This window comes from Lagenorhynchus albirostris, chromosome 18 (genome assembly GCF_949774975.1).
Source record: "Lagenorhynchus albirostris chromosome 18, mLagAlb1.1, whole genome shotgun sequence".
Classification (NCBI taxonomy): Eukaryota; Metazoa; Chordata; class Mammalia; order Artiodactyla; family Delphinidae; genus Lagenorhynchus; species Lagenorhynchus albirostris.
Window position 1 is genome coordinate 25,313,833 of NC_083112.1, and position 13,487 is coordinate 25,327,319.

Here is a 13,487-nt window from a genome sequence, read left to right on the forward strand (position 1 = left end):
TATAATGGGGTTGGAGGTGTCCCGGCAGGATACTACTGCTTTTTGAAACACACAGATGTGTGTGGGGTTTTGGATTATTGTTTTGTTATGCCTTTTTGATATGGTCGTGGTAACAGGGTTTTTTTTGTTGTTGTAGTTGTTTGTTTTTTTAAATAACTTTAGTTGCTGATATCCACAAATTGTAGAGCTGCCTTTTCTGTTAATGTGTATACATTTATTTTCAAAAGAAAAGGATTTTACTGTCCATACTGTCTGTAGCTGTCTTGTTAAACTTATTCATTATGGGTATTTTTTTAATGCCCTTAGATGTTTTACAGCAAAGTATTTCATGATAGGCATTTACTGTAGCTTATTTAGCCAATGCCATGTTGTTTGACCTTTGGAGAATTACAGTAGGTAACTGTTTTGATTGCTGTGTATTATCCCATGTAATCCTCACAGTTACTGAATGGTGTAGGTATTGTTATTACCTTTTTACAGGTATGGAAACTGAACCTAGAGATGTAAAATAATTTGCCCAGATTTTCAGCTAATTGTAACAATGATGAAGATATTCATAATAGCATTCAGTTGTTACTTGCCAGACACAATGCTATATTGTTTTCATACGTGGTTTTATTTAAGCCTCAAAAGAATCCTAAGTGAGGTAGACCCTATTAATCCCATTTTACAAGCGAAACTGAGGCTCAGTGTGATTAGTCATACATCCAGCAAGTGGCACCTATTTGTGACTCTTTTGGAATTACACAACTGACTGTTTTTGACTTGTCCTCAACCTCTGCTTATTTCTGAGGAAATAAAATAAGTAAAACTTCTAGCAGAAAAAGACACTTCCAGCAGGTTACTCTATTTATTGTCTCTCTCATCTCTAAAATATAGGTGGTTTTCTCTTCTCACTTTCTGTTAAGTGAGATGATATATATGAAGCACTTAGTACATGGGGTATGTAATAAGTGCTCAATAAATATTACTGCTATTATTATTTAATACTGATGATTTAGTTTTTATTCAGGTTTTTATTCAGGTTGTAAAAGCAATAAATGCATATCATAGAAAATTTGGAAAAATATAAGTGAGCTGAGAATGTAATCAGTCTCATTACTGATGACATTTTGGCATACTTCCTTCCAGATAATTAGATATTTCCCAAAACTTAGGTCTGTCACTACAGATGATGGATGCTGGAATTTTTTGTTTATGGGAATGTGTCTTCTGATTGATTTCTTCAAGAAGAATAGAGGTGGTGGTCTTATGCACCAGCATAGTGCCTGGCTCACAGTAGGTACTCAATAAATACTTGAACTGAGCTTCTAGAACTTCGGAGAAGTTTATTCAGTTCCTCTTCATTCATTACCATCTTTTGCATTAAAAACAATTATAGGGCTTCCCTGGTGGCGCAGTGGTTGAGAGTCCGCCTGCCGATGCAGGGGACACGGGTTCGTGCCCCGGTCCGGGAAGATCCCACATGCCGCGGAGCGGCTGGGCCCGTGAACCATGGCCACTGAGCCTGCGCGTCTGGAGCCTGTGCTCCGCAACGGGAGAGGCCACAGCAGTGAGAGGCCCGCGTACCACCAAAAAAAAAAAAAAAACAATTATAAAATGATTTGAGTGTAAAAATAAAGACAGTAGATGTGCAGTCTGGCCTCAGGGAAGATCGAGCTATTCTAATATTGGACAGAGGGTTTTGGTACAGCAATTAAATGTGCAAAGAGCTGACTGAGAGAATACTGGAAAAGCTGCATTCTAGAGATCAGGAAACATTTATTGACTGCAGACTTGAAACAGATGGTTCTCAAAAGTTTGCCAGAAAAAAATGTTTACCAGTAAACTGCACAGCCCTCTAGTCTCTGGGAAAGATTCCTTCACCATCAATTTGTAGTAGTAAGTGGGAGGTCACTTACCTCTTTTTAAGAAGGTAGTGTCTGGAAGAGCCTTGACCCTTTAGAAGTATGACTTTTCTTTAAACCTGAAGTTCCATTCATTGGAAAAAATTAAACTCTCTGCTGTGCAAAGGAGACCTTAGAAGTGGGTGGTAGTACACATAATATTGAAAACTGACAACCCAACAGAGGAGGGATTCTTATTAGTAGTTTGTGAATGCTGCTTTGGGATATTACGGCACATTGAAAGCCTTCCCTGTGCATATGAGAGCAACATTCAAGCAAACTACCAAAGGTTTGTTTGTTTGTTTGTTTTTTAATTGGAGTACAGTTGCTTTACAAAGCTGTGTTCGTTTCTACTGTACAGCAAAGTGAATCAGCTATACATATTCATATATCCCTTCGTTTTTGGATTTCCTTCCCATTTAGGTCACCACAGAGCACTGAGTAGAGTTCTCTGTGCTATACAATAGGTTATAAACTACCAAAGTTTTTTTTTTTTTTTTTTTTTGGCAGTATGCGGGCCTCTCACTGTTGTGGCCTCTCCCGTTGCGGAGCACAGGCTCCGGACGCACAGGCTCAGCAGCCATGGCTCACGGGCCCAGCCGCTCCGCGGCATGTGGGATCTTCCCGGACCGGGGCACGAACCCGTGTCCCCTGCATCGGCAGGCGGACTCTCAACCACTGCGCCACCAGGGAAGCCCTACCAAAGTTTTAAGTTAACTTTTAAATTATTTTTGACTTAAATAAAAATAGAATGGCTGATTAATGGTCCCAATAAAAATATCTGAAATTGTACTGGTGGTAATTTGAGAAGTATCTGTCAGAATCATTTTTAAAAGCATATATAAGCATTAAAAGTGAAGTAGGTGTAAAAAGGAATTCATAGAATATTAGTCTCTCCCCCCTTTTACCTTTTAAAAAAGCTGTTTTAAATGGTTTATTATGTGCACCTCTTTTAATGAATGGATTAAGTATAATTTCAAGTTCAGGTCAGCATGTCTCAGTTGAAACAGGTTGTGACTTAGGGCTTTGGCTTTATAAAGGCCTCTTTGTTCATAGTGCACAATTATTTAGGTTATAGAGGCTTTCAGAGATGTGAGTGCTCTTCATGTGAAACAAGGGACTTTTTATAGATGGTGCTTAGCTCAGGAACACGTGTGAATATAGGGTGCCCCGTGGCTGAGATTAGTTAAGGATAGTTTTGATGTACACACTGTTTGTGAAGTCTTCATTTCTGTATGAGTTGAAAATTAAAGGAGCAAGATGCAGTTTTAAATTTTAGTATAATATTAATAGTCCTTTTCAGTAACTATTTCTGTGTCATTGCAGCTGTTGGATTTCTGACCCTTTTTGATAAATATCCCAGCAGTGACAGCTTAAAATAATCAGAGTACTTTCACTTAATACTGTGTATGAGAAAATATTGATAGTATTTTACTTTATAAAAGTTAATCATAGTTCATTTTAGGGAATTCTGGAGATCCTTTTAAATGTTTGATTTTATTTATGTAGAATTTAAACACGTAAATTACATTAAAAATGCTAATTGTTTTGCCCCTTTTCTAGTGAGATTTGTTTCCTGCTTTTCTCATGAAAACATTTTTTGTTACATTTCTATGCGCCTTAAGAAAATACCCTTCCATTCCATCACTTCATATCTGACTGAAAATATTGGCAGATTTCTTTTAGTGTTTTGTTAAAGTATTTTAAAATGCACATTTTAAGGATTCTTCCCCTAAATGCTGTTGGTAGAAAGATTACCAGTAATTGTTAATTTAAATGATTCATCTTCCCCAAAGGGGTCAAAGAACCAAAGTGTGACACAGTAGGCTTTTCTTTTTGTAAAGTCTGTCTTCTGGGTGTTTTTCTACTTACAAAAGTAGTAATTCTTTTCTTAGAAAAAGCATTAGAATATAAAATTCTAATTTGATTCGTAAACCATTTGCATAATAATTATAACTGTGTTTATCATCACTGTAAATGCTTATTTTTGCTAGGCTAAAAATGAGGGCGAGAGCATTATTTGAATAAGGAAAGCATAAGGTAAGTGCTGTGCTAGTGTATGTTACGGTTAAGGGTAGATTCTAAGGGAGCAGCCTTGATTAGAGAGTTAAAGATGCTTTTAACATTTCATTGTAGTAAATGGCCTTAGTTTAAGCCTTCCGAAGCTCCTCATGGTCTGTAAAAAATATGTAAAAATGTTAGCATAACTTGTGTTACCAAACCAGGTCCATTTACCCAGTGCACAGCAAGCCGAACACTGGGACACCGGGGTTTGCAAAAGGGAAAGGGTTTGTTCGTGAGGCAGCCGAATGAGGAGATGGGAGAACAAATCTTGTATCTGCCTCACCAGAGGTGAGGGGCTTGGGATATTTATGGGATAAAGAAGCAAGGTGGTCTGAGGTGTGGGAAACGATGATGAAGTGAGGTCATTGGTGTTCTGTGTAGGCATATCTGAGTTACATGCTTCTTCATGGGATGCATGTTCAGAAAATGGCGTTAGCATGATTTGGGGGGTGAAGATTTTTGCCCTCTGATGTCAAAAGGTCATCCATGAGATACTCGAGACGGCCCAGTTGAGTGGTCAGTGGTCTTGACTGGTTTGAACTGGGCAAGAGTAGCTCCATGTTCCTGGAAAACAGTTACCATTACTATAATGCCCCATATATCAGAGGTGTTTTATATAGGGGATAGTTAAAGGAGTCTTGTGATATGTTGTTCAGGTTACATGAAACTTGGAGGGTATGCAGTTTGCAAGAACAATTAAAGTGAGCTTAATCAGTGAAGGCAGGTTACAGGATGTTATTTATCAAGCAAGTTATAGTTTAAGGGATCTACCTGGTGACTGCCCTCAGTTTCACTTGTATCATTTTTATACAATGGAATGAATTTCTCTACTCTAAAACAGGTTAATGTACATGGAAATATAGTAATTCCTTTAGAACATGGTTTCTCAGTGGTGGGCACTGTTAACATTTGGGGCTGAATAATGCTTTGTCATGGGAATTGCCCTGCATGTTATAGGATGTTTAGTAGTACCCCTAGTCACTCCTCACTCCCACCTCAGTTGTGATGACCCAACAGTGTATCCAGACATTGCCAGATTTCCCTGGGGGACAAAATTACCCCTGGTTGACAACACTGCTTTAGAAGAAAAGCATGTGGATTTCAAGACTCTTAATTGTAGTTTATAGTGTGTATGTATATTGTTTTTGAAGGGTGGCTTTTAAGTAGAAACAAAATAAATGTTTCAAGATTTTCGAATTTAACTTGGTATAGTTTAAGGAAACTGTTTGAGGACACTGTTCTTATAAAACATTGATAAGTTAAAGAAATTGCATTTTTTTCACTGTTTTGTGTATTTTACATTGAATAATAGATTTTATTTGGTGTTTCCTCTAGATTGAAATTAAAATGAAAAAGCCAGAGGCTGTGAGATGGGAAAAGCTAGAGGGGCAAGGAGAGGTGCCTAACCCCAGACGGTTCATAACAGGTTTGTTTTCTGGCCTTGATGAGCTTTAAATTCATATTGTGTTATATAGTTGAAATTAAATAGTAATGAGTATTCTATTTTCATTATTTATGTTCCCAAGATAAGATACATTGAATATAAGGAGGTTGCTCTGTAATGAAAACAGAGTATTTCTTATGATGGTTCTAACTTCTTAAACTCCATAAGAATACAGATAAATGGCAGCAAAAGCCCAGAGGGAATTGGGATTTATTGTTTATCATGTCAGTTTGTGATGTCAGTTGGGGGTTGTTTGCTTTTGTGTGTTGGCCTTTCCTATTTTTTCTTTCTGTGTTTTACGTGAATTAGTAGTTTACTCTGCTGATGTATTTCCTCCTCTTCCCTTTTCCCCTCTTATTTATTCCTTTCTGTTTCTTCTAATTATGTCAACTCTAATTTCTTGGAATTTCAAGGCTTCACAGTGAAAAGTATCTAGCCCATTTCTCCCTCTCTCTCTCTGTCTATGTCTGTATGTCTGTGTCTCTCTGTCTGTCTCTCTCTCATGTTTTGGCTGTGCTGGGTCTTCGTTGTGGTGTGCGGGCTTCTCTAGTTGTGTGGTTCAGTAGTTTTAGCACACAGGCTTAGTTGTGCCACGTGGGATCTTGGTTCCCCGACCAGGGATCAAACAGGCCCCCAGCATTGGGAGCGCCGAATCTTAACTGCTGGACCATCAGAGAAGTTCCCCATTTCAGTATATTTCTCTTTTTTTTTTTTTTTTATAAATTTATTTATTTATTTTTGGCTGCGTTGGGTCTTCATTGCTACACGCAGACTTTCTCCAGTTGTGGCGAGCAGGGGCACTCTTCATTGTGGTGCACGGGCTTCTCGTTGCGGGGTCTTCTCTTGTTGTGGAGCACAGGCTTCAGTAGTTGTGGCTCATGGGCTCTAGAGCGCAGGCTCAGTAGTTGTGGCTCACGGGCTTAGTTGCTCCGCAGCATTTGGGATCTTCCAGACTGGAGATCGAACCCGTGTCCCCTGCATTGGCAGGCAGATTCTTAACCATTGCACCACCAGGGAAGTCCCTCAGTATATTTCTAAGAGGTGGAGGCAAACAGCTAATGAAGGCCTAAGGCAGGCTTAGGGGTAGAATAAGGTTGATTGCTTAACCCTTTAAGGGACAGACTATGTTGTGGTCAGTTCTGAGCATAGGCAATAGGCACATAGGTATTTTTCTAATGGAATGATTAATCTGTAGGACACACTTAGAACTACAGTCTAAGACTATTTTATAGCAATGGCCTCATTAATGAATGGAGAGAAATTTCCTTTGATTAGAGATAATGTTCTGATTTGATGACTGAAAAAAGGTAACTCTAAGTTTCAGCTACTTTTAGATTTTTCACTGCTTTCTTCTATAAAAGAAAATATAATTTCCTTATGGTACTTTGTAGAAAACACTAAGTTAGCCAACAGATCATTTTTAAATTTTATTTTGAAATGATTTTAGATTCTAATAGAAGTTGCAGAAATAATAGAGTTCCCATGTACCCTTCACCCAGTTTCCCTGCATGATAATATCGTAACTAACCTATAGCATGATTAACAAAGCCAGGGAATTGACACCAATAGATAATTTTTAAGAATTGAAATACTTCAAGTTGGTATATAAGCTGTTTATTAAGCTTCTGCTTCCCACTTTATGTGAAAGGTATAGTAAAGATATTATGCACTCTTCTTGGAGCTGACTCCCAGATACTTTTGGATTGAGGTTTATATATAGCTTAAAGCATTTTTTAAAAGAAATATCAACACTTTTAATATAGTATCTCACCTAAGTCTAACAGCAGCCCTGATATTAGGTAGCCTAGTATTGTTCTTCCTATTTTACAGGCTCAGAAAGGTTAAGCAACTTGCCTAAGATTACCTAGCAGTTTTCATTGTCTGGGACTAAATCCAGCCATTTAGAGTCTGGCCCTGGTTCTTCTACCCCATGTGTGATACTGCTTGTTGCTGCATTTTTAACAATGGGAAGTCTCTGCTGACATGAGTATCTTTGCAGTTATTTGATATCAAGATTATAGTGAATAAGCAAGGAAGTTAGGTTACCTGTCTCTCAGTAGTTCATCTACCATCTCTACAGGTGTTAACGTTTTTCTGAGATTAAAGATTTTTTGGTGTTATAGTTACAAACTCTCTAAACTCAGTGCCTTGGAGATTCAAGATGCTATTCCTCCTGACCTGTTATATTTTTGTAAGGAGTTAATATGCTTGTCAGAGTTTTGACAAGCTGGAGACTGCAGATAAAGGCAAGTTGATTAACCTATCTGGGTCAGCTTTCTTATCTGTGAAATGGAGATTAGAACTGTGCTCCCATCTGGCGAATCAGCGTTAGGATTAATTAAACCCATGTTTGCTAGGTTCTTAATTTACCATGGCACGCATGTTTTTGTTTTCCTGGCTAGTAGTGAAAATGTACAGAAGATAGAGGAGATTACTTGTAGAGGAAGGATAGATAAAATTTGGAAAACAGTATGCTTGCCCTGAATAAAACTGTGGTATGCTGTGGTTTTGTTTTGTTGTGGGGTGGGGGTGAGATGAGCAGGGAGGGAGTTGGTTTACAGGTGAAGAGAAAGGATGGAAAAGCAGAATGAACAATTAGTAGTTTCTCAACTATTTTGAGAAAGGGCATATATAGAGCTCTAGGCAGCAGTGCAAGAGGGACGTTTAGACTAGCATTCATGTGTCCTAATATACTCATAGGGAAGTTTTGAATCCGTTTTTTTTTAAAGCTCTATAGCTGTACTGTCCAGGGTAGTAGCTGTGGCTACTGTACCTGTTGACTACTTGGAATATGACTAGTCTGGATTGAGATGTGCTCTAAATGTAAAATACCTACCAGATTTTGAAGACTTAGTATGAAAAAAAGAATATAAAATATCTTAATATTTTTATATTGATTTCATGTTGACCTGATATTATTTTGCATGTATTAGGCTAAATAAAACATATAATTGGGATACATTTCACCTGATTCTTTTTAGTAATGTGGCTACTAGAAATTTTTAAATTATGTATGAGTCGCATTTGTGGCTTACATTATATTTCCATTGAATAGTGGACAGAACTGCTCTTACAGCTCTTAGGTAACTGTTTAGTTACTTTTTAATTATTTGTGTGTGAAGATCTTGATTCCCTTGGTCTTTGGGGCAGTGTTGGCAGTGCCTGAGTCCCTGGGTTCGTTGCCTCTCTGGCTGCAACCAGCCTCTGTTTATCCCAATGTGCCCTACAAATCTTATCATTTTCTATGTGTGCATGATGTGGGCGCTGAACTCTAGGTCATCACGTGTAGTATTTTTCAACATTCAGGAATTCTTTATTGTTTTCTCCTGCTGAAGTAATCTAATATTTTTAATGTGGGGAGAGGATCGAGTCTTAACTCACTGGCAGATGGCCTGGCAGTTCAATACTTTCAGCTTATTTCTACTCTGAAAGATATAAGTACCTCAGGAAAAGCCACATTTTTAACATTTATTAAAACTGTTTAGAGAAATTTGTTAATGAAGCATCTTTTTAAAAAATTACTATTTTTAGAATTGTTTGTACTATCTTTGCACCTGTTTTGTAAACATAAAAGTTCCTGTATGCTTCTCACCCAGTTTCTCGTATTATTAACATGAAAGATCTGTTTTTTAATCTAATTTTGCATAATGTACCAAAAGTTTACACTTTGAGTTATTTTGCTCAAAAGAAATTCCCAGATTTTACATTATGCTAACTGATTCAGTTTTTAGAAGTGTAAATGTTAATTATTGATTTATATATCAGAAAGACATTTATTACAAACATGAAATTCAGTGACTTAAAACTATTTGCTAAGATGTTGTATACATCATGGTCAGAAAGTTACATATGCTTGACATAATCACATGTTGATTAATCACTTTTGTCTTTTTTTACTCCATAGATATAAAGAACCTGTATCCATCATCATCTCATTATACAAGAAATTGGGATAAATTAGTTGGTGAGATCAAAGAAGAAGAAAAGAATGAGAAGTTGGAGGGAGATGCAGCTTTAAACAAATTATTTCAGCAGATCTATTCAGATGGTTCTGATGAAGTGAAACGTGCCATGAACAAATCATTTGTAAGAATATAAACTTTAAGAAAATCTATTGTAGTAGTAAATTTAACAAATTAAAAAAAAATAAGTATGTAATTTGAGATCAGATTGCATGTACTGTAGTTGGGAGACCATTTTGAATGGACTTTGTCTGAACATTTGTTCTTGCTCTAAACTTAGAGTAATTACTGAGGAAGTTGGGAACTTGTGGAGGAGGTGAGAAACAAATGGTATATTCCAAATAAATTTTTTCATCAGGGAGTTAGAACTTGGAAGTCTTAAGAAATACCAAGGTTATAGTGAGTGGATGATATAGAGTTATTCCAGTTGGATTTATCACAATAGCTGAGTGAGCTTCCGGTGTTTACCTTCTGGTATCATGTATAATCTCAGTGTCAGATGAAGAATATAGAAGGGAAACTTCCAGAACAGTGTTTGCCAAGTAGAAGGTGCACATTAATTATTCATTGGTTTGTTAATAATTTCTGTATTGATTAAGAAAACTCAGGCTTTTTGCCAGGGCATGAATACCACCTGAATTAGGCATCAAGTTCTGAGATTTTAATGACTAGTCATCACTATAGAACCATGTAGATTTTGCTTGAAGCTGTAATCATTTGACTTTTGCCTGTAGCTCTGGAAATGTCACTGTCTTCTTTTAAGGTGTTGATATTTACAGTAGAAAGTTAAAGTTAATATTTAATAATTAAAATTAACATATAGGTAATAAGTGTGTTTGTGGCTCAGATATTCCATGTAAGTTACCAAGTGGTAACTGATCATGATTATGCTTTTCACTATTGCCTTAAAAAATTGTTTTTAATTAAACTTTTTATTTTGAGATAATTGTAGACTCACATGCAGTTGGAAGAATAGAGATCCCTTATATCCTTTACAGTTTTCCCCAGTAGAAACGTCTTGCAGAATTATAATACTACAACCATGATATTGACAGTTGAGATAGAGAACATTTCTTTTTTATTTATTTGTTTATTTATTTATTTTGGCTGCATTGGCTCTTCGTTGCTGCGCGTGGGTTTTCTCTAGTTGCGGCTAGCGGGGGTTTCTCTTCGTTGAGGTGCGCAGGCTTCTCATTGCAGTGGCTTCTCTTGTTGTGGAGCATGGGCTCTAGGTGCGTGGGCTTCAGTAGTTGTGTGTTTTACTAGATATACCTAAGTATTGGGTTCTTTTTTTTTGAGTGATTATAAATGGTATTATATGTTTAATTTTGGCATCCATGTGTTTGTTGTTAGTATCTAGAAATACAGGGGTTTTTTTGTTTTGTTTTTAATGTTTATCTTGTATTTATCTTGTATTTACCTTGTTGAACTCACTTACTGGTTCTAGGAGATTTTTTTTGGTAGATTCTTTGTGATTCCTTGTGATTTTCTATGTAGACAATCGTATCTTCAAATAGGGACAGTTTAATCTCTTGCAATTCCTATACACTAACAACAAAAGATCAGAAAGAGAAATTATAGAAACAATTCCATTCACCATTGCAACAAAAAGAATAAAATACCTAGGAATAAACCTACCTAAGGAGGTATTTCAGATAGGGACAGTTTAATTTCTTCCTTTCCAATATGTGTGCCCTTTATTTCCTTTTATTGGCTAGAACTTCCAGCACTATGTTGAATAAGATTGGTGAGAGTAGACACCGATGCCTTGTTCTCCATCTTAAGAGAAAAACCATTCAGTCTTTCACCATTAAGTATAATGTTAGCTGTAGGTTTTTGTAGATGCTTATCAAATTAAGAAAGTTTTGCTCTATTTCTTTTTTTCTGAGATTTTTATCATGAATGGCTGTTGACTTGTCAAATACTTTTTCTGCAATATTTCTGCATGTGGTCAATATGATTAGGTGATTTTTTTTCTTTAATTTGTCAAAGTGGTGATTTTATGTGATTAATATGATTGATTTCTGCTGTTCTACTGTTGAACCAGCTTTGCATCCCTGGGATAAACCCCAGTTGGTCATAGTGTATAATTCTTTTTATATATTACTCAATTCTATTTTTAAATACTTTAAGCATTTTTGTGTCTATATTTATGAGGCATGTTGGTCTACAGTATTCTTTTTTGGTGCTTTTTCTGGTTTTGGTATCAGGGTAATACGTCATAGAATGGATTGGGAAGTGCTCCATCCTCTTCTTTTTTGGGGGAAGGGTATTTGTAGAATTAGTGTTGTCTTTAAAGATTATTTAAACCAATGAAGCCATCTAGGCCTTGATACTTCTTTATTTGGGAGATTTTAAATTATGAATTTCATTATCCCAGTAGCTTATAGGACTCTTCAGGTTGTCTATTTCATATTGAGTGACTTGTGGTAGTTTGTTTTTGAGGAATTGGTCCGTTTAAGTTGTTAGTGTTGGTAGGGTTCCCTTCAACTTTGAAGGGAACTGCAGAGTCTTTTGATGACTGCAGGGTCTGTAGTGATAACCCATTTCATTCCTATAATGGTAATTTGTGTCTTTTTTTTTTTCCTTTGTCTTGCTAGGGTTTGTCAATTTTATTTACTTTTTTTCCCCCAAAGAATCAACTTTTTGTTGATCTTAAATTTTTCCTCCTATTTTTTTTGTTCTAAATTTCATTTATTTCTGCTTTTAATTATTTTCTTCCTTATGCTTACTTTGGGTTTATTTTGTTATTCTTTTTTAATAGGTTCTGTGGATATGAACTTAGATTATTGATTTGACCCTTTTTCTTTTTTCTGTTATATGTGTTTATGCTATAAATTTCCCTCTCAGAAGAATTCAGCTGTCTTCCACAAATTTTGATGTTACTTTTTCATTTTTATTCAGTTCAGTATATATTTTGATTTCACTTGAGACTTCTTATCCTAAGTATATATTCCACTTGAAAAGCATGTATATTCTGCTCTTGTTGAATGGAGTGTTCTATAAACGTCACTTAGATCCTGTTGATTGATACTCTTGTTGATTTTCTGTCTTACTGTTCTACTGATTGAGAGAGGGTCTTCAGCTATAATTGTGGATTTATTGATTTCACCTTTAAGTTCTGTCAATTTTTGCTTCACATATTTTGCAGCTCTGTTGTTTGGTTCATATGCATTTAGGATTGCTGTATTTTCATGGTGGATTGACCTTTTTATCATTATATAATGTCATTCTCTAGCTCTGGTAATTTTCTTTGCTTTGATGTTAATATAGCTGATTCTTATGTCTTTTGGTTAATTTTTGCATGATATATCTTGTTCCGTCCTTTTACTTTCAACCTGCCTAAGTCATTTTTTAAACATTTTTAATTTTATTTTAACAATTTTACTGGAGTATAGTTGATTTACAGTGTTGTGTTAGTTTCAGGTGTACAGCAAAGTGATTCACTTATATATATTCATTCTTTTTCAGATTTCTAAGTCATATTTAAAGTGAATTTCTTTTAGACAGCATGTTGGGTCATGTTTTTTTTAATTTATTCTGCCAGTCTCTTTTAATTGATGCATTTGGACCACTTAACTTTTAATGTAATTATTGGTACATTAGGACTTACTTACGTCTACCATGTAAGTTTTCTGTTTGTTCTGTATTTGTTTTTCCTGCCTTCCTATGGGTACTTGAACAGTTTTTAGAATTTCATCTTGATTTATCTATAGTGTTTTGTAGTGTATCTTTGGTTGCTCTAAATTTTATATTAGCTATATTATACTTAGTTTATCATAGTCTACTGGTGTTATTTTTTTTGACACTGAATGACGTATAGAAACCTACCTCCCTTTATGTCCTTTTACTTTTTCTCATTTATAATTTTCTTAAATAATTCTTCTATATGTGTTTAGAAACCACATCATACAGTGTAATAATTTAGAAAACGTAGAGGAAAAGCAAACTCTATTGCATTTATCTATATTGTGACCTTTTTCTTTCTTCCTTTCTGACTTTCAGGTTTCCATTGTTTGTTTCTTTTTTTTTTTCTTTTTAAACTCCTGAACACATTGTCTCCTCTCATTTTTTAAAAAAATATTTATTTATTCATTTTATTTTTGGCTGCATCAGGTCTTAGTTGCAGCA

The 13,487-nt window shown here is 35.7% G+C and overlaps 1 protein-coding gene across 1 annotated transcript in view; it reads left to right on the forward strand.

Moving 5' to 3' along the window:
• Positions 1-13,487, forward strand: part of SUGT1 (SGT1 homolog, MIS12 kinetochore complex assembly cochaperone) — a 43,192-nt gene that overhangs the window by 24,548 nt on the left and 5,157 nt on the right. The window contains exons 11-12 of the mRNA XM_060129165.1: positions 5,286-5,376; positions 9,299-9,480. Of these exons, the coding sequence (XP_059985148.1) occupies positions 5,286-5,376; positions 9,299-9,480 (273 nt within the window). The remainder of the gene's footprint in view (positions 1-5,285; positions 5,377-9,298; positions 9,481-13,487) is intronic.